General features: G+C 53.2%; 2 protein-coding genes across 2 annotated transcripts in view; both read left to right on the forward strand.

The window, feature by feature from the left end:
* Positions 1-8,343, forward strand: part of KCNJ12 (potassium inwardly rectifying channel subfamily J member 12) — a 37,065-nt gene extending 28,722 nt beyond the window's left edge. Inside the window, exon 2 of the mRNA XM_064461510.1 lies at positions 2,390-8,343. Coding sequence (XP_064317580.1) covers positions 2,548-3,837 — 1,290 coding nt within the window. The 5' untranslated portion in view covers positions 2,390-2,547 and the 3' untranslated portion in view covers positions 3,838-8,343. The remainder of the gene's footprint in view (positions 1-2,389) is intronic.
* The window catches only part of PDAP1 (PDGFA associated protein 1), a 145,291-nt gene that overhangs the window by 58,304 nt on the left and 65,839 nt on the right, over positions 1-21,148 (forward strand). The gene's annotated exons all lie outside the window — the stretch shown is intronic.

Consider the following 21,148-nt stretch of genomic DNA (forward strand, 5'->3'; position numbering starts at 1 on the left):
AAGCAAAGAAAAGCAAAGAAAAGCAAAGAAAAGCAAAGAAAAGAAAAGAAAAGAAAAGAAAAGAAAAAAAGAAAAGAAAAGAAAAATGAAGAAACAGAGAAAGCCAGAAAGGAGGGAGGGAAGGAAGGAGGGAAGGGGGAAAGGGGGGAAGGTGGAGGGGAGTGGTGGTGGTGACTGGGGAGCCCGAGGGTCCCCGGGAGCGTCACCCCTGCGTGAGGGCAGCGCTGCTGCCTCTGCAGTCACCCGGGCACATCTCCCCTCCCAGCACAGTTAATCCAGACCCCAGCTAATCCTCTCGCAGGTCACTGGGAGCTCATTGCATTTTGTTCACTTCTCAAATGCATCTAGAATTAATTAAAAAAAACAAAAACAAAAACAACAAACAACAACCCAACAGTAAATTCATCCTATGGCAAAAGCACTCGGCATACTCCCCTGGGACGAGCCGGACGGGTGATGGAGAAGCAGCCTTTTCTGGCTCCAGATTCTCAGCTTTCATTAAAAAAGAGGAGAGAAAGCGTTAATGACTGTAGCCAGTGTGGTCAGGAAGAAGGCTCGGGATGGGTGACCAGGCTGGAGTTTGGCAGTGCAAGCCTGCAGCCAGCCTGGCACGTCAGCTCTGCAAAGCCACTTTGGTCCCATTTGACTTCCAGTGACTATGAGGTTGTAAATAGTAACTGTTTGTGCCTATTTGTGCCCCGTGGCTGTAACGGGGGAGAGAATCTAGTGCTGACTGCCCCAGCCGGGTGCAAGCAATCGCTTGGTCTGCTGACACACCAACAAATAACCACGGTCCTTGAAAAATCAGCTTTTGGGATAAAAAATGGTTGTGCCTGGGTTGCAGCAGGTGGAAATACATTATTTTGTGTATAAAATGGTGCCACGCGTGGCTCCGTTTCCAGCACCTGGGATGTTTGGGCAGGTTGTTAGTTCTCCTTCTTGGGGTGCTGGGATTCTGTGGGGATCACCAAGTCCCAGGCTGGATTTGGGGTGAATTTCTGTAAAAGGCAAACCAGCATATCGTTGCTAGCCGCGCTGATGCAGCCCCAGGCAGGCTGTGCCTGGCAATGCTTCCCGGCGCTGCTGGCCCTGGCCACCGTGTCATGGAAAAGGTGTGCTTGTCCCAGTGTGTCCCCGGGCACTCGAGCTGATTGCAGGAATCGACCGCATCGATCGGGCCAGCGGATCCGACACAGCACGTACAGCCTGGCGGGTTCGCCTGCGCCTCTAGGCATCAGCCGGGCACCTCTGCGCTGGGGGGATGGGGTGTTGTGGGGGGCTCTGCACCCGCTCCCCGACCACATTGCTGCCCCATGCAGGTCTCATTGCCAGAAGGGTGGTTTCACCCCAGTGACACTCCCATGTTGCTAAAGAACAGGACGAGCTGTGGCAAGGGGTGGTTTGGGGAGCGCTACTGCAGTGCCATCTTTTTGGGGTGCTTGGGATATTCCACATGGCTTCTCCACAGTTCTGCCCACTGCCTGATGTAGCCCCACATGCCATCGCAGAGGCACCGGGGAGCCCACCCAACTTGGGCCGCCTTGCCCATGTCCATGCTGCTCCCACCTCTCTCCCAGGCCAAGCTGAGCGCAGGTCCCTGACCCTGCAGCTGAGCCCTCCAGAAGGGATCAAAACAGTTCCCCCGTGGCAGTTGTCCCTTCATAAGTCTTGGCCAGCAAAACCCATCTGTGACCGTAGATGGCTCCATGTCCCAATGGATGTGTTGGGAAAGTTGCTCCTCAGGACATCTACCCCGAGCAAGTGCCTTCCCTGGGCCTTCTCCAATCGGCTGCATGTTGGCCATGTTCTCTCCCACCGCGGGGCTGGGGGGATGGAGGTTAAATCCACATCTCCCTGTGGTTTCTCTTGACCCCAGAAGAGCTGGTGCTTGGGAGGTCAGGCGACTGCTGCTGTGATGTGCTGGGCAGCGGTCCATCTGGCACAGGCAATGTGAACTGATGGAGCTGCTTTCAGGCATACCTTTATTAATATCTCAGTGCTAAGGAGAGCAGCTTGGCCGCTCTGCTTTTCTCTCCAGCAGCCTGACCCCACTCTGACAGCAGAGCTCATGAGAAAAGCAAAGGGCAGAGACTTCAGTGCTACTCAAGGTTTTTCATCTGCTGGTGTTGTTGGAGTTCCCAGAAATGCCACATCTCCCCGGCAAGGTTTGCTCACTCGCTTTGTAGTACAAAAGAACAAGCTCTAAGACCTTCTTCCTTCCTTGTGTGGGGTTTTAGGAACAGCCTGGCATAGGAGGGAGAGTAAGGGCTGTTGGGGGAGGCCCTTGCTCAACATGCAGCCACCCACCCCACCAGACCCATGGCCAAACACCCCCTTGGGACACTTTGCCATGAGAGGTAATGGCCGTGTCTTTGTTTTCTCATTGCAGAGCCTCTCACAGGATCCACGTGGTGACGTGGCAGCCAAGACGTGGAAGCTTGGGACTTCTCTTCCACTGCAACAGAGTTTGGGGGGTGGGCAGGGGTGGGCCAGGGGGACACTGGGAGTCGCAAGACCCTTCACCTTCACTGTGGGCTTGACTCAGGGATGACTACAGGCAGAGTCAACCCTTACAGCATCGTGTCCTCCGAGGAAGACGGGCTGAGGTTGACCACCATGCCAGGTATCAACGGCTTTGGCAATGGGAAAATCCATACCAGGAGGAAATGCAGGAACAGGTTTGTAAAGAAGAATGGTCAGTGCAATGTGGAGTTTACCAACATGGATGACAAACCGCAGAGGTATATTGCAGACATGTTCACCACGTGCGTTGACATCCGCTGGAGGTATATGCTCTTGCTCTTTTCCCTGGCATTTCTGGTGTCCTGGTTATTGTTTGGGCTGATTTTCTGGCTAATTGCACTCATTCACGGAGACCTAGAAAACCCAGGTGGAGACGATACCTTCAAGCCTTGCGTTCTGCAGGTCAATGGCTTTGTGGCTGCTTTTCTGTTCTCCATTGAGACCCAAACGACTATTGGTTACGGCTTCCGCTGCGTGACAGAGGAGTGCCCGCTTGCGGTCTTCATGGTGGTGGTTCAGTCCATCGTGGGGTGTATAATTGACTCTTTCATGATTGGTGCAATAATGGCAAAGATGGCCAGGCCCAAAAAACGGGCCCAGACATTACTTTTCAGCCATAATGCAGTAGTGGCAATGAGAGATGGAAAACTCTGCCTGATGTGGAGAGTTGGGAACCTCCGAAAAAGCCACATAGTAGAAGCCCACGTGCGAGCTCAGCTAATTAAGCCCAGGATCACAGAAGAAGGGGAGTACATACCGCTCGACCAAATAGACATCGACGTGGGGTTTGATAAAGGCTTGGACCGTATCTTCTTGGTGTCTCCCATCACCATCCTCCATGAGATCAACGAAGACAGCCCCTTGTTTGGGATCAGCCGCCAGGACTTGGAGACAGATGACTTTGAGATCGTGGTCATCCTGGAAGGCATGGTAGAAGCCACCGCTATGACGACGCAAGCTCGGAGCTCCTACCTGGCCAGTGAGATCCTCTGGGGCCACCGCTTCGAGCCCGTCTTGTTTGAGGAGAAAAACCAGTACAAAGTAGACTATTCCCACTTCCACAAAACCTACGAGGTTCCATCCACCCCCCGATGCAGCGCCAAGGACTTGGTGGAGAACAAATTCTTGCTGCCCAGCACCAACTCCTTCTGCTATGAGAATGAGCTGGCCTTCATGAGCCGCGATGAGGAAGAGGAAGACGATGACAGCCGGGGTTTGGAGGACCTAAGCCCAGACAACAGGCACGAGTTTGATAGGCTTCAAGCTACCATAGCGTTGGATCAGAGGTCGTACAGGAGGGAGTCGGAAATATGACTCTTGGTCCTTCCACTGACTTTTCCGAGGGTATTTTTTTCCTCCTCTAATCTCTTCCCCTACAACCCGCTCAAATTATGCAGAACAATGCAAGTGCCATAGGAATGCTTGAGAAATTAGTATCATTCATAGTTTTCAGTTTCATTGCAATAACCACTGAGCGGTCTGCAGGAGGGGACGGCGGCAGGCCACGGCGCATCTCCCGCGCCCGGCGCCCCGCAGCAGGGCCGATGGCTCTGGGGGGATGGACAGAAGGACGGACAGACAGAGAGAGGGGGGTCTGTGGGGCGTGGGCAGGCGCTCGCCCCATACGGCCCCGCGGGGCTCTGCTCTCCCCGCGGGGAAAACGCCAGTGTTTTCTTGGAGCCGAGCACTGCGAGATCCAAAAAGAGGAAATATCAGGAAACAAATCTTTCTCTCTCTCTTTCTTTTTTTTCCTTTTATTTTTTAACTGAGCAGCAACAACAAAAAAATTGCTCCTTCCGGCAGGTGGTCTGATTCAGTTGCACAAGAACAACACTTGAAATAACATGCAACATTAACGTACTTCTTTTTAATTTGGGGGAAAAAGGGGGGAGGGAGGCGAGAGGGTTTTTAATTTTTTCACCGTACCGTTTGGGAGACTGTTTACCAAAATAATAATAATAATAATAACAATAATAATAATAATATTAAATCTGAAATAAGTGATTCAGTATTTTTTAAAAATGAACAAGGGAATGAATAAGCCACCGGGGTCCTTTGAGGAGGTGACTTGCTGGACAGACGCAAGAGCTAGAAGTCAATCATAGGCAGAAAACAGACATAAGTGGCTGGAGGTCCGTGGCAGCGAAAGCAAGTAGCATAATTACTGGCAAAGTAGCTAATAAGGAAAAGGCAGACTGTGATAGAAAGAAGCACTGTAAACCCAGTAATTAGCCAATTTCTGGAAAATCTGGGTCTGGGGCATCAGCTGCTGAAATGTTGGGTCTCCCCCAACATCTCCAATGGGGAATTCATAAGTTTCACTGTAACTAGGATGAAATAATGAAAAGCACAAAAAGGAGAGCAGAAAACTCTCAAATCTGGGCATTTTCCCACTTTTCCAACCAATTCGGTATTTTCTCCCTTGAAAAATCATTTCAAACATGGAAATTGATGTGAAAGTCATCTTGTTGAGTTGAGCTTCTTCTAGCACAGGAGCCGTCTCCATGCCAGGCTGGGATTTATGAATTCCCCGTTCACCGGCAAGTCCGGCTTCAGAGGCAGATGTTTTTCCGAAAACACCAGATGCCGGTCGAGGAAACCACCCCGTCTTGTGCTTCAACCCATCCCCGCGTCCCAGCCTCAAGGTGGATTGTGCCTTAGAGATGCAAACTCATCCCGCTCCCCAGCCCTCCTCCGCGGCACCCTGCTTGCATCCTCCCCTTGGGGCAATATCCTCTTCGCTCTGCCCCCGTGATAGCGCCCGCATCCACCATCTGCTGCGTTTTAGGCTAGCCTTGATGGCACACTGGTTTAGCTTTTGCTATGGCACAAGGCAAACCACCCCATGCACAGAAAGCCTTTGCTCCTGCCCTGCTCCCCACCTTCGCACAGAGGGAAGGGGCCGGGAAGATGCAGCTTGCGGGTCCCTTCATCCCGGCAGTGATGCTCATTGGTGCTCTGGGAGCCAAAATCCGGCTCCCTGCTCCCCGTGGCCATGGGAAAGGCTTTGGTACCCACAGGCTTCCTGCACCTGACCCTGGCTGCAGCGCCCTGGCAACACCTGGCCCTGGGGAGAAGGGTTTGAGAGCAGGGTCCCCAGCAGTGTTTCGGCTGTGCCGGGCTCCCAGTGCTTTTCTCGCCCCTGCTCACATCAGGGAAGCTGTGTCCCGGGGTTACAACTTGCTGTGGTGTGTCCAAACATCAGTGGCAGAGGCAGGATTTGTCCTGTGTCCCCATCCCCATCTCCTTCTTGCAAAGGGCCCTGGGGAGTGGCTGCCCCAGTGTCCCCTTGCTGCCCTGTGCCCCCGAGCATCGCGTCTCGCCAGCCGGTTGCGGGACGGGGACCGCGACTTCGTCCCCGCAGAGTTTCCTCCCCACCCTGTTCCTACCAGCATCTATCACCACGATCCCCCGCTGCCCACCAAGGGGCTACTCTATTTTTTCTTCCCCTAAAAACCAGCCACAGGGAGAAAACGTCCCCAGGGGCAGCGCCGGGAGGGAGCAGCCGTTTTGGCACTGGGTACCCCAAATGGGCTGTCCCCAGAAGCAGGGACACGTAGGGATGTGCCATTGAGCTCCGGCCATGACATTTGTGTTTCTAAGGCAGTGAACGCAGATGCCATCCCATCGCCGGTCCTGGGGGGTGGTGGTTTTGCCACTCGCTTTTTGCCCCATAGCATCTGGGGGGTGGGAAGGGTCGAGTGGGGGATGGAGAGATTTTGTGTGCGCACTACTTATTTATTTTTTTAAAAAATGCTTTTAAGTGGTTTTAGGTTCTTTTGAATAAATAATAATTATTAAAAAAAGGTGCACATCTTGCTGCTGTAGGGTTCTCAGAGGGTTAATTTCTTTATAAATATATATATCACAGTAAATATTTGTATAAAAATGAAAAAGAAATAGAGATGTCTTTAAGTAAATTATTGCTTTTAAAGAAACTTCTATGATTGTACAGTGTTACCTGGGAGAATAGAATAATATATACAGATGTATTTTTAAATTGCTGCGTAGGAGGATGTGAACTGGGCTGGGGAGCGCCCGTGGCCAGCACGGCGAGGGGGGGTCGGACCCTCCCCAGCCCCCATTCACGCACCCCCTTCCCCGAACCCCGCTAGTGAGGATCTAGCTCTGGCGAGTCGTCATATATATACTGTATAGTCCTCGTTCTGCCTATGGACCATGCCGGTACATAGTGTATAAATATTATTTTTGCCTACCTGTGAGCGCTCTGAGCTACTGGTCTTTTTTCCTCCATCAGGGAGCATTGGGAAGGCTGGCCAGGGGTAGTTTTGATCACATGAATTGTCAAAGAAAGGGGGGGAAAAAAGAAAGAAATGGTGAAAAAAGCCAAAAAGTGGTGTTTGTTCGGTGCTCGGGTTCCCTGGAGGGGCTGGAAAGGCACAGGGATGCTCTCAGGGTGTGGGTTTTGGTGTTGGTCACAGCAGGGATGGAGTGGGATCCTGGCAAAAGGGCGCTCAGGGCTGAGCCGGGGGACGTGTCCCTCCCCAGAACAGCTGCTGGCCATTTCCTCCAAGCTGAGGCCGCTCCATGCATGGAGTTAACTCCGGCATCACACTTGATCCTTGGAGGATGGTGGGAGACCGAGAAAGGAAAGAGCCGCTAATCCTCTTGGCCAGCATCTCGTAGGGATTGCCCTCAGCCGGGGCTCAGGGCAGCCTCCGGCAGCAGCAGCTGCCCCGGCCGGGGACTGGGGGCCGGACCCGCTGCTGCTCCCGCTTGGCTTCACCCCAAAAAGATGCACCGGTGGGAGCAGAAAGCGGCTGCATCCCTGCGCCCCAAAACCACTGGCTGGAAAGAGCATCCTCTGCCCCCGACAGACGTGCAGTGTCCCCGCTCGGCTGGACGCTGGGTCCCCGGGGCCGGGAGCCGCCGGGACGAGCCTTAGCTTCTCATAACCGAATTTAGTGCACTTAGTCTTTTAGGGCTGGGACAATCACTTAGCGCTTAACCTTTTGCAATTCGGTGCCTGCTTGACCTTCAAACCTTTTGTAGGAGATGAATTCAGAGCCACCTTTTCTATCTTTAATAAGGCAGAACAAATACGTTTATTTTTAAACCTTCCTGCGCTTTCCTTTCCTCTCATGCTGACAACCAAAAGAGTCCCCAGTGTCCCCCATCACCATTTCTCGCACGCCAAAACGACTGTGTGGCAGTCGGGTCCGGCGCTCCGGCCGGATCCTGCTCTCCCACCCCCCTAATTCAGGGATGCTGCCACGGGGGGATGGTGCAGGGCAGGATCCGGCCGCGTTACGAGCGGGGAGGGGATGTGGGATGGTGCCCGACCCGATGCCACCCGTCACCTCGCTGAGCCCTGGTGCCTGCCAGCTGTGCACATCTGTCCCGCTGCCCCCTCCTGGAGGGAACCATCTTTCCTCCATCCCTCCCCCACTAAACCACACGCCGGTGCTTCCCCAGGCTTGGGCCCAGGTGATTTGGGGACCCGGCACCAGTTCACACGGGCAGATTGGCAACTGGGAGCACTGGTTTCCCAGGGATAAAATGCAGAGTCCGTTCGCTGGGGCGATGATGACATGCAACGATAGAGAAGCTGATGGATGCGATGAAAGTATCTGTACCTTTTCCACCTCTGGTGTTTCTCTGTCTCATTGCACATATATTTGACATATATGTGACAATGTATATATATATTTGTAAAATGTATTTCAGATGACAAAACTGGCCAATTTTATGTTATTTTAAATATATTATATATATTATATATAAGAGTCTCCAAAAGATATAAATAGACTAGAGAAAATAATATAAATATGTAATAAATGTATTTTGATCTATTTAAAATATCTCGCGTCATGCTGTATATTTAAAGATCACAGGGAAGTGTCTGCCTGTAGCAAACCTCAAGTATGGTTTCAAGGCTGTCAGTTGTCATCTAATACATATGTGCAGCAAACTTTGAGCAAGATTGGGGGCCAGTGGCACGAATGCAGATGTTTTTTAGGAGCCTTTTAGCAAATATCCATCCTGCTGCCCCCAGGTAGGAGCAGAAACCCCAAATGTAAATTTTCCATCTTTACCTTGCAGAAGAGGATAATTTTTCCTCTCTGCTGGGGAAGGGGCTGCAGGGAGGCTCGGCAGGACGGGGGGGCTGCAGGATCCCACCCTCCCCGCGCAGCCCCGTGTGTCGGTACCGTTTGCTCCGCTGCACTGCCCTGCTGGGCTTTCGCCAGGGGACCAGATCGCGGCGGCTCAGCCATGCGGGGAGCCCGGAGATGGGAAAACGGGTCTGGAGCCCAGGCGGGAAGAGCCCAGTCATCCAAGACTGACCCAACAAACCTTCCTAGAGTGACCTTGGTTGTCCTTGGGCTATAGGATCTATTTCCTACAGGCATCACCTCCTCCAGGGACCTCAGGGGACACCACACCATGGCCAAGTGACAGTTTAAATGTCTTTAATGGTGAGTCACGGCTGAAGGAAAGCAGAGCAAGTGTGTGGGACACTATTTACAGAGAGTTTAATGGCCTAGTGGACACAGAGCCCCTGGATTTGCTATCCTGGATTTTCCTCCTGGCTTTTGCACCTGTCTGCTGCAGGAAACGGGGCTTATGTACCAAGATAACCTGAAGAAATTATTCATCATCATTTCTCAGGCTGGTCATGGGTCTGAAACAGGGACAGGCGACCGGTGACTGATAGCTTCCACCCACCGATGATGGTCACTTGGGTCCCATTGGCTCCATCCCTTCCCCCATAAGGGATTTTTTTACTCATTAAAAATAAAAATCACTGCCAGCCACTCACTGTAATCACCAAAGATAGGGCTGGGGCTAAGCATGATTTAAGAGCACAGCCTGTTTAATTTATCAAAGGGGGAGACTGAGAGGTGACTGGATTACAACATTTGTCACAGGGAGAATAGACTGGTACAAAGAGGTAACTTAATCTACCAGGGAAAGGCATAATAACCACCTCTTCCTGGAAGCTGAAGCCAGGCAAATCTATCTTGGAAATAAGGAGCTATCTTTTAATAATGATTAGCTATTAGAACAAGCTACCAATCTCTGTCTCTTAATGCCTTTAAATCTGGACCAGATGCTTTTCTGGAAGCTTTTCTTTTGCTGAGGAGAGGAGTGGGGGTCATTGGGGAAGGTAATGGCCTGTTACAGGCAGACAGGAGGTGAGATGGGAAAACCTTCCTGCTCTTCTCCAAAACATGGGCTGGATCCTGGAAAGGAAAATGCCAGGGAGGACGCAGGGGATGCTCTTGCAGGTCCTTGCCAGCATCTCTCCTGGGGACAAGCACTAGCCTGTGCAGCAGCTTCCCAAAGCTCTTGTGCCTCTGCTCTCAGGGTTTGCTTTGCCATGCAGCAATGACTCGTCGTGCAGCAGTTTGCACTACAAAACCCATCGCTTCATTTGTGGAAGCATTTAATGATTCAGGAGCCAGCAGCTCCCCGGGGATGGTTTCCACTGCCTCCAGGATTCCTCCCTCGGTGGCTGCTTGTAGCAGAAATCCCTGGGGAGCCGAGCTGATGCTGGCACCACGGGAATTGTGCTACCAGGACGTTCGGTCCTTGCTTTACTTCCACTCTGACCATCCTCATCTTCAGGGGTTAGAGCTAAATTAAAGGGTGGCAGTGGCAGCTGGGAGCAGCAGGGATGGGAAGGCAGCAGCTGCCTCTGCAGGGAAGGACCTTGCTTATGCCTCACAGGCACAGCCAGGGTGTTTGCAGCTGGGACGCTAGCCGATGGGCTGAGGTTGGGGCTGTTTCTTAGCTGGCAACCTCCGCTTTTAATACTCAAGACATCTTTGAATGCTAAAACCTTCTCTAAGCTCAGCATTACACCAGCCCTTGCTGACTGCCCTCCTGCCTCTTTCCTTTTGGCTTCAGGGGACTGGGGCATCTCTCCATGCCCTGCAGAGGTTTCTGGCCTCTCCAAAAGCAGGGTTTCTTTTCCTCAGCTTGGATGGGTTTGGCTCAAACACACCACCACCAAAATCTGGGTGCGCTGACCCCTCCAGACTGGGCAGAGAGCGGGCAGAGGGCCTGTGAGCCTCTGTTAGCTCTAGATTCCCACCAGGCTGGAGCCGGCATGGGTTTGCATGCTGTGCTGCCCGTCCCGGGTGTGTGTGCTGGCACAGGGCTTGCTGTGTCTCACCGGCCAAAAACACGGTGCCTCACAGGGAAGGCACCGCATTGGTCTGACTCCTAACAAATCCTCCCCAGCTGAGCTAAGGTGATGCACCACATTTCAGAAGGGTGGAGGCAGCAACTTTGCCCGGCCCCACTGGAGATGCTGCTCCTACACCCAGCTTGGATGCATCCTCCCTCCTGGCTGCTTTGAGAAGCTCAGACCCTACAAACCCCTCCAAATTTGTTCCCTTGCCCACCTGAATTGCTCCAGTGCCATCCGAGGTGGCCGGGAGCAGCTCGGGTACCGCAGGGTGATACCCAGGGATGCTTGGTTGTCTCTGGGGGTAACCATAGTAACAGAGCAGCATCTCTGCTCTCTTGCTGGCAATTTGCTTTTTCATCTTGCATTAAGGTGGACTCTCTCCAACTCCTCTCTCCCCCTCCGTTTGCCCTGAATGGCAACACCGAGAGCTCTCCCACCGAGGCCAGTTCGCTGGCTCCTTGTGCTACATCCCACCCCATCCCATGCCAGTTTTCATCCCGTTGTATAACGGGGTACTGCCGGGGAACCGTCCCCCAGCATCCTGTGGGGAGACAGGGAAGGCAGCGGCTGGAGTTTCTCCTTAACACAGATTTATAAGTGTGAGTGGGACAAAATTAGGGGTTTCCTTACACTTGTTGTTAAAAGGTCACTGTCAAGGTTAAAAACCTTAAATACTATTCTTTTTCTAAAATTGTAAAAGGCCTTTATTAGTAACAACACGCCAGCTTATTAATACGGATTGAATTTTTCAGTGCTGTATGTAATTATCACCCGTTAAGTACTTTGTTCACCTTTCACATTTCTCCCCGCTTGGGGAAGGCAAACACATGAGTCAGCGTCCCTTTTTCTGTCAGTTTTAGGCAGTTTTGGTGACGAGCCGTCGTGAATCAGCACAACGCTGCAAAGTTCAGGTCGCAAACGCTCGCCACGACACTGCTCCTGGAGAAAAACAGTGGTTTAAAGGAGGCGAAGGAGACCCCTGTCTTGACCCCAGGTTTTGGGGAAAATAAAAACCCCAAATAAACAAATCTGGAGTCAAACTGGGTACGGTGGTGTTGCTTTAAAGGGAGATGTGCTGAAGGGTTTCTGATGAGATATCAGGGTTGTGGATGGAGAGGGAAGAGGAGCCGTGTCTGAGCTGGCAGACCAACACCCCTTCCCCAGCCAGCTGACGCTTCCCCTCCTCTTCTCCTACAGTTGGCATATTTATTTTGGCAATACCTCATTAGCGTATAATTAAGCCGTCCCCTCTTTGCCAGCGCCACCTGATGACCCCAAGCAAGACGCCTGTCCCCCAGGGCTGCCCCCTTCCAGGCTCCCGGCTCGCGGGGCTGCAGCACCCATGCGGGGTCTGGGATGGGGGTGCCGGGCACTCGGGGACGATGTTTGAGGGGAGGTGACCCCAAAAGCCTGCCATCCGGGGGCTGGCATCCCCGCCTCGTGGGCTTGCTGTCCGTTTGGGTTCGTGGCTGACTCAGCCCCAGATGGTTGCTTCGAGCGCTTATATAACGGCATGTTTTGGTGGGGGCCGGGGACGCGGTGCACGGCGAGGAGGTGGGCGCGGGGGCGAGGGAGGGAACAGAGCTAAAGATAAGCCTGGCAGCTCTGGCAGTGCTTTGCCAGGCCCCGCGGGAACTGGCAGGGGAAAGGCTGCTGGGGATCGGGCACTGAGCTCGCAGCCTTCGCAGCTGCAGAGACACGTCCCCACTCACCGTCCCGGCTGCACGGTGTGTGGCCAGGGAGAAACAGCTTTGCATCCCACTGCCAGCAGCTGCTTTCTCCACCCTGGTACCCACTGGGCACTGCCGGCGCTCAGCCACAGCTCACCCTTTCCAGGTTCACCTTCCTGCAGCCTCTGTGCTGCCACTCGCAAACAGATCCCAAACTACCCCGTTCCTTAAAACTCTTTTTTCCCTGGTGTTTCATGACCTGGGTGAAGCAGGGAAATTATTTTTCCTGGATGCAGGACTGAACTGAACTGCATAGAGCCCCTCTGGCATCCTTCACCCCCATCGCTCCCTCCCTCCCTCCTGTACCCTCTGCTTTGCTGGTGACTGCTGACCAGCACCAAAGCTCACGATTGGATCAGAAAACCTATGCTTATTTCTCTTAAAGGGATATTTTGGGTGATCTTTGACCTCTGTAGAAGTCTTCCTCTCTTGCCCAGTTTACAAATCCAATGTAAACATGAAGATGACCCTTGTTTTATGGGAGTTTTATTTTAACGCTCTGGAGATTTGCTAAATAAAAATGATTCTAATACAAAAGATGTGCTGGGTGTGATGGCTTTTCTCAGGCGGGGCAGCTGGTGGGTTTGGGACGGGTAATTAATAACTCGAGGCCATTCTCCGTGCCTGGGTGGGTGATACATGTCCCTCAGCATCAGGGTTAACCATGAACCCCCGTGGGATGGCTTTCATTTGGCTGGAGCTGCCCTCCGGAGGAGCCTTCCCCAACCCCAATGGGGCTGACCCTGGATTTCATCCCCAAACCCCTTCTTTGCCTTGCATCAGGCCAAACACACACATACAGAGACAACCCCAAAAAGACTCAGAAGCTGCTTGCAAGCCCTGGAGCAAGGCAGATCCCCACATCCCTGGGGCAGGTCCTGGGTGGCCGAGGGTCCCCACTGCAGGAGGGATGGAGAAGGTCCCCAGCCGTGCCCCAGCACGCGAACGACACCCGCTGAGCGCTCCATACGGCAGTGCCATAATGACGCCGGGTGTGGGGGCGACGGCAAGAACAGGCGCTCGGTGTCGGCAGGAGGAGCGCTGCGGGCTGGTAACAGCGCTCAGATGGTAGGGGGAAGTCCGCAGCTCCTGATAATTAGGAGAAAGACTAAATAAATCCCTTTGAAAAAGACAATGTGGGGGGAGAAGCTCAGGCCTGGGCTCCTGCCAGCGATGGATTTGCAGAGTGCTGCCACCCACGCTGGAGAGGAGCAGAGAGGGGCATCGTCCCCGCAAGGTCGAGGTGGCAAGGCCACGGTGGCAGCGGTGACAACCAGCACACAGAGGGCTAGCAGTGGCCATGGTGGTGGCAGTGAGGTCGGGTGGTTGCCAGCCCAGGCGGTGGGTGCCTGGGTGCTCCCTCCCATGCAGGTCTTTTCATGCTCCCCCTCCAGGGCAGGTCTCCATCCTACAGCCCCCCAGCGCAGAAAGGACTGGATTTACGGTGAGCAGGAATCTGGGGATTATGCCACCGGAGTCTGACCAGCCAAAAATTGTTAAAAATCAGAATATCTGTAGCTCAAATCCAGCTTAAAAGTCAAACCAATCATCCAAACCATCTGCCTCACCATTGAAGATAATACTACTTTTATTGTTTCCGTAAGCTGCTAAGCAGCTTTTCAGCAAGAAAAACCCTCTCTGCTGGGACATTTGCTGTGGTGGGACGGCATGGTGGCCTGCCCAGAGGCAGCCAGGTCCTGCTGGGTCAGGGAGGCAGGGCACAATGTGGTGACATGGAGGATGCAGCACAGGGACAGGAGACAAGGACTTGTGCTGGTGTTTATTGCGTTGCTCCACGCCACGGTGGGGACAGCCGCTCGTGGCTGGCTGCCATCGACTCCCCTGGAAACCCACTGATGGAGGACAGGTTGTCGACCCAGCTCCCCTCCAAGACATCCTAAAACTTTTCTGAAGGCTCTGGCAGCCAAGGGTGATGTGTGACAGCCTGTAATGGGAGCTGCCCTTGCTGCTCCCCACCTGACCCTCTCCCAGAGGTATTATTAGCCTGCCGAGAGCAGCCAGCCCAAGCCACGAGCTTTTCATCTGCAAGCCCTTCCCAGCTGTGGGCCAGGGAGAGGATCTGTGCGTGATCCTCCCCATTTCCCCAGGGAGATGCACCATGCTGAAAGCATCGAGCCACTCTCCAAAGCCTGCTCTCGAATACCTGGAAGATGTCTGTGCCCAGCAGACAGACCAGCCTGTCCTGCCTCTTCCAGACCCTCCCATTGAAGGGAGGGTCCCACTGAAGGAGCTGCCATGCAGGTTACCCTCTCCTAAAGCATTATCCCTCTCCCAAGACCTCGCTGTAGGAACCTCTAAGGCGATATAAGCCGATGTCTCTATTCCCACCTCCTGCTTCTCCACATGACAGAAGCATCATCTATCAAGCTCTTTACTGACATCATTCCTGACGTAAAATTAACACCCCGTTGGCCCATGGATTTCAAACCAGGACATGTACAGGTATGAAAAAATCTAAGTCATGTTATTTGCCCCAGCCTGAGAGAGCAGGACGTGATTGGGATGAAGATGTGCCTGCGGTGAAAACTTACTGTTGTTTGTAGGTTTGTATTGATGCAACTCGTGCAGTAGGAGCACACGCACTTCTAAGTGAAGTCACTTCAGAGTCACTTACATTATACATTTGTGCTGGCGTCTGGCTACTCCTCCTGGCTTTGCTCAGGATGAGTTTGCTTGGAGTCATTATTACGTACCTGAACAAAAACTGAGTTGTCTTCACATGGACATAAGGAAGGCGAAGGAGCTGTTAGGTCAGCAGTCAACAAGCCAACAGGAAACTGCGCATCTAAAGATCATCCAGCTTTTACTTTTGTCTTATTTTAAGTGCCTGGCAGCGAGCTGGCCCTTCATTTCCCCTGGGAGAGGCAGAGTGTTGCCAGCTCACATGAGTCTGTCGTGGGATTTGCTACCTCCACTGCAGAGCCCCAGCTCTCAGAGCCGTGTGGTTAGCAGATAGTCACTGTTGCCACCTGGAAAGTGACTTTGAAGCTGGGACACAGCATTTCACTCCAGCTCAGTGCAATGGCTCAGGGGCTGGGGCACCCTCTGGCTGCCCCACGTCTCCGGCAGGGTTGGCTCTGATTTTGCTCCTCCTTTTGAAGACTCTTCTGGATGCTTGGCTCCTCTGCGGTGCCCGACAGTGGCTCTGCAGGGAGTGTGCTGGGCTCCAGGGATGACCCCATCCTTCCCTGCTGCCCAGCCTTCACCCGGGGCTCTCCTGGGGGACCTTGCTTGCAGCTGGCAAAGGCACATCACTGACTTTTAATTAGAGACAACCGCAGTTAGTGGCACACCAGCAGAGTGAGAGGAGAAGCCCTGGCCTGTCAGCCTTGGCTGCCTTACATTGTTAGGCTGCAAGATCCCTGACATTTGCCCTAATAAACCCAGAAAGACACGTTGCCTTGACTGTGACAGTGCAGGGACTGGGGGGTGTGCTGGACCCCAGTAAAAATCCTACCTGGATGCACCTTGCATGCAACACAGTCAGCTCCTGTGGGTTGAATATCTGCAGAATTTCATCCAACAGAACAGTTTGATAATCTTCCCCACAATTTTACTTTTCTGAGTGTGTTTGTGTCCTTTCTCTACACAGCAATGTAAGGGTTATGCTGAGAGTACAAGACAGGACGGTACTTTCTGCCTGCATCCCTTCCACTGGGTGTTTCCAGTCCTGTGGATGAACACAGGCTCTTTGATCTCAACATCAGAGATATCCAAACACGGTGATCCAGGGAAACGCGGCTGGGAGGCACCAGCAGGGTCAGTTCTTTGGAGCTGTGTTAGACTCAATGCAACTGTTGCCAGAGGTGTCCATAGATTTCCATATGCCACAAGCTATAAAGCATCCCCTGAAGGCCCAGTGTCAACGCAAATCATCTGTTGTACACATGACAACAAGCCACAGAAACCACAGGGAGCAGCAGGCGAGGCCGGGATTGTCACCGTGTCCCTGCTGCACATGAGAACTCTGTCATGTGGGAGCAGGTACCGTTGCCTCCTGCTCGGTGAGGACGGCGCCGGGCTGGCAGAGGGAGCTGCTCCCACGCCATCCATCCTTCTTCTCCTGCTGCAAGAGGGATTTGCTGCTCTGAGGTGCAGAGAGCAGGTCCTCGACTGACAGCGCTGTGCCTGGGCTGCAGAGCACACCGGTGCCATTTCCGAGAGGCTGGCAAGCATCCCTTCGAGAGGAAAGAGGCTCAGCCAAGCCTGAAATGACCTGCTGGGGCAGGGTAGGCTCCTTCCACTCTCGCATCATGTGCTGGGATTTATATAAAAGGGAATTCTTTGCAGGATGACCTGATCCACAGAGGGTGACATTCGTAGTGTGCCACTCGCAAACCACAGCTTTAATACCCCCAGGATCATGGTGAGCCCCAGCCTCTGCCACAGAGCACTTGGCTCCCTTGGAGGTCAGGATGGACCTGTGCGTTGAGTCACACGACAAGGCTCTGGGCCACTTGTGCACATCGAGTGATGCTACACATGCCTCTAGCACTGCCTGATCCCCAGCTGCAGCAGAGCACCCTGATCCCTCCCCTCATCCCACACCTGAAAAATTAAGGTCTTGTTCTTCATGTTCCTGTGGTGCTGCTCACTGAACAAACCCCCAGCCCTCTGCACACCCTGTTGCCCCAGACCCCAACATAGCTTTGCCCCTTCTCCAGCACAGAAGCCTGTGACTTCCTCTAGCCATAGTTGCTCCTGTGCACTCCCCAGACTTTGATTAAGTCCAGGCTCCTCTCTCTTCACAGCCTCCTGGGAAATAAAAACCTCCAGTGATACAAATTGTTTCCAGCTGGTGGAGAAAGCAGGGGGTGAACCTGCTGGCAGTGGCCACACTTGTTTCTGAGAAGGGGCCTGGCTGAGGCTGAGGCTGGGGATGGAGCCAGGCTGGTTTCTTGTGTGCAAGGATGCTGGCAGCCAGCGGGGTGTCCCTGAACCCCGTGGGTATCATCATGTCACTTCTGGAGAGCCAAGCTCAAGCCTTATCGCTGGGGGATGTTTTCACCCAGAGCATCGCAGATGCCACAGCCTGAGGTTGGCTCCTTGCTGTAGCCAGCTTCACCGGGTCCTTTTGGAGGAGGATATTTGGGGGTTAGGGGGATGTAGACTTCAAAAATCCCTGCTCAGGACTGCATCAAGTCTAGGATTAGTTTATGCTCATAGATGGCTCTGATCCAGGCTTTGAACATGTCACAGTCCAGGGCTGGCATGATCTAGATTTTGGGGTTGGTTTGTTTTTGATTGCTAGGGCTGGCAAAGGTTGGGAAGTTCAGCTCTGAACGCTGGTAGCCAGCCTGGTCTGTGTGGCACAGCTGACCACTGCGCACTGGGAATGTACCACATCCCTGTGGCACTGAGAGGGAGCAGGGGGGAAATACCCCATTCCAGCATCCCTCAGACTGGGCAGGACCATGAAACCAGCTTCTGCCCCGAGTGCCTGTATCCTGGTGCTTGCTGGAGTCACCAAGAAGCTCAAGTTTCCTTGATGCGCCCCAGTGACCCTCAGAACTTATCATGGTGTCCAAGACTACCAAGATTTGGCTACCTTGCCAAACCAGCCAACTCGAAGGTTACCTCAGCCACATCTGCCAGGCTGACTGCTCTTCTGGGATAGCATGGGGGCACTGGGAGTAAACTGGGTTCTCAGTTACAGCTCAAACACAACCTAGTATGGAAACTGTATGGAAAGGAGGCAAGCTCAGAGATGGAAACATTGCAGTGGTCCTTGGGAAGCTGAGCTTCCCTGGCTCTGACACAGTCCTTTGCGTGTCACCTTGGTCACCTCCCTTAATGCCCATGACGCAATTCCATCAGAAACTAGTTTCCAGGTCCTACTCCCAGTGCCGAAGAATAACCACTATTTTTGGTTACCTAGACTGAGTTGCAAAGCTATGAGCCAGGGCAAATGGGGGCATCAGTGGTCCCTGCGCTGAGACAGCATCCCTTCTCCCACGAGCTGGTCACCAGAGTGGGCTCAGGCAAGAAAAAAGGATCCAGTATCAAAAGTGCAGCCACGCCGCATGCCATCATCCCTGCCTGCTCATTACTCTCATGGACATGTGCACACACGGCAGCAGGACAGGCGATGCCAAGCGCTCCTCGGGCACCGTCACCTGATCTCCGCATCCCGCTCCAAGTCCGGACAAAAATAAATCCGGGAGCACTGCAGCGGAGCCGCTCTGGCAAGGCAGGCCTGGGCTGAGCCCATTGTTCCAGTGATAATGCTAGTTCCAGTGACTGATCGGGGAGAAATGCAGATATTCCCCTCGCGCTTCTCCAGCCTCGTGCTGCAGAGAAACCATGGCTCAGCATCCGGGAGCGGGTGGAGGCGTTTGCTGCCCCACAGCTCTCAGCTCGGCTCAGCAGAAAAGGACGTGGTTTTTGCCCCGCTATGTGAATTTTCTTGTTGATAGATAGTTCCTTCCTTGTGGGCAAGGCTAAAGTTTCCACAGGGATTATCTTTTCCTTGGAAGTTTTCATTTGTTTAAGTAGAAGGGCAAAAATACCCTCACCTTGTAGCCTGAAAATTAAAAGTCTGAAGCTCTGGCTCCCCCCATTCTGGCAGGGCACATCACCCCTGATGTGTAGCACCCTCTTCCTACATAAAATTGGCATCACCGTGCAACTACCATGGTGTTTCCAAGCGTGTAAAGAAATACCCATGGATGGCCATGCTCATTTCAGTCATGACCTAAGTTGGTTCTTGATTGCAAGGGTACAAAGCCAGTGCAGTAGCAGTGGCTTTGGCAGGAGCAGAGCTAGAGCTGTGTGGTGACTGGGGGGACACCACAGAGTCCCATTGCAATGAGGGCTGGGGAGGAACAGCAGTTTGGAGTGTTCTTCAGCACTCAACCATGCCACACCTGATATGAGCCAGCCCCGCAGGGGGGATTCACCATTTCCCTGGTACGTGCTGTGCTTTCACGTTCCCTTGTGGGGCTGTAAAGTTGCCCTCACACCCCTGATTTCTTCTGTGATGCAGAAATACGGCAGAGACTCTGCCGCAGAGGATCTTCACCTGCAGCCATCCCAGATCAAAGCCTGGCCGAGCTCAAGACGTGACCCAGCCCTCCACAAAAAGCCCCATGAAGGCTTTGCCAGAGCAGTCTCCTGCCAGCAGAGCTGAGATGTGGGCACCAGCTGCACCTCCTGGTGCTTCAGGTGGCCAAGTGGCTTCCAGGGCCCCTGCCCTGAGCTGGGCAGATCAAAGTCCCACACATGCACGCTCCTTCCAAGTGGCCCAGCATGCTCATGGCCTGGCACAGCAATAAACCAGAGGAAAAAACCAGATCTGAGCAGAAAACTAAGAGAGGAAGCTGCAGCAATATGGTCCTGGAGAAAGCAGGAGCACAACCCCTTGGCTTCCCTTCCCTGCCGCTACCCTCACTTTCCAGTGTGCCTCAAGCTCCAAATGTCCCGGCTTTGCAAAGAACCGATCCCCTGGTGTTTGCTGGGCCACAGCCCCATCCGCATCATGTGAACGACAGCTTGAACTCTGGTGCATCTACCAAAGAGCCTCCTGCCTCTCCCAGCAACATGCCGGGGAAATCAGAAGGCGCCGGGGCGAGCAGCTCTCCTTGTCCCAGCGTGGTCCTGGGACAAAAACCCTGCCTGCCCCCATCATGCTGGCTTTTTGTGCCTCTCCCCCACGCATGACTTCACTCACCCTCTCCCCAGGCCACACCTGGTTCTTCTTCTGAAGGCGTCATGACTTCACTGTCTATTTTTATCCAGCCCACTGCTAAGTAAAAGCAGAGTTGACACTGGCTTTTGAAAAAAAAAAAAAAAAAGAAAGGAAAAAAAAAGCATTTTTCTTATTGTGTGGGAAAAGATCCATGGGTTGGGTTTTCTTTTTCTTCCCCCTTAACTTGGAGATCTCCCAAAGCAAACAAGTGTGGTTAACTGGAAAATAGGATGATTCACCAGTCCCCTGGGCAGATGGTACCCGGGTCCTCTATTCTCCAGCTCCTGGCAAGGGAAAATGCCCCCTATAAAACTTAAAATAAATTGATGATCCTGTATTCATCACGGGATCTGTTCTGCAAAGCCGACATGCCTTCAGTGACCTCCTGCATGTGCCCAGACCACTTGGTTCATTCTGTCTTGGTGCTCTGCACCGGAGGGGCAGTTTGGGGTGTGCAGGGACAGATCAGGAGCACAGGAGGTTGCTAAAGGCTGCAGCCTGCCCGTGGATGCTGGCAGCTGAGCAATGCATGGAGTTACACCCCTGAGTGAAGGGATGGAGCAGCCTTGAGCCACCCCAGGAGCTGGAGCAGAGCTGTTGCTGTGTGATAAGGTGTTTCCTCCTCCGTGGAGCATCTGCCTTGCGATGCCCTTGCTCTAGGGTGGTGAGAAGATGCTGACACATGGAAAAGCTGGCCTGAAGATCCCTGTGGGCGATTGAACAGGGTGACCAGAGCAATGAAGCAACATTTCTTTTCCCTGCAGCCTCTGACATGTGCCATGGGGAGACTGTTTTCTTCACGGTGTGACTCAAATCCATCTGGATAGTGCAGGAATTAGCTGTCCTTCCCAGAGATGGGAAAGGCCTGTTTTTAACTGCCCCCAACTGCTCCCTCCCATGGGCAATGGGGCAGATCAAGCTTATTCATCCGTATTACATTTCCCTTACAGATACCCAAATTCTGGCCTCAGCAGCAGGGCTGGCACTGCAAGGCGGCCTCATCTCAGGGGCATCCAGAGCCAGCGACGC

Source organism: Phalacrocorax carbo, chromosome 10 (genome assembly GCF_963921805.1).
Source record: "Phalacrocorax carbo chromosome 10, bPhaCar2.1, whole genome shotgun sequence".
NCBI lineage: Eukaryota > Metazoa > Chordata > Aves > Suliformes > Phalacrocoracidae > Phalacrocorax > Phalacrocorax carbo.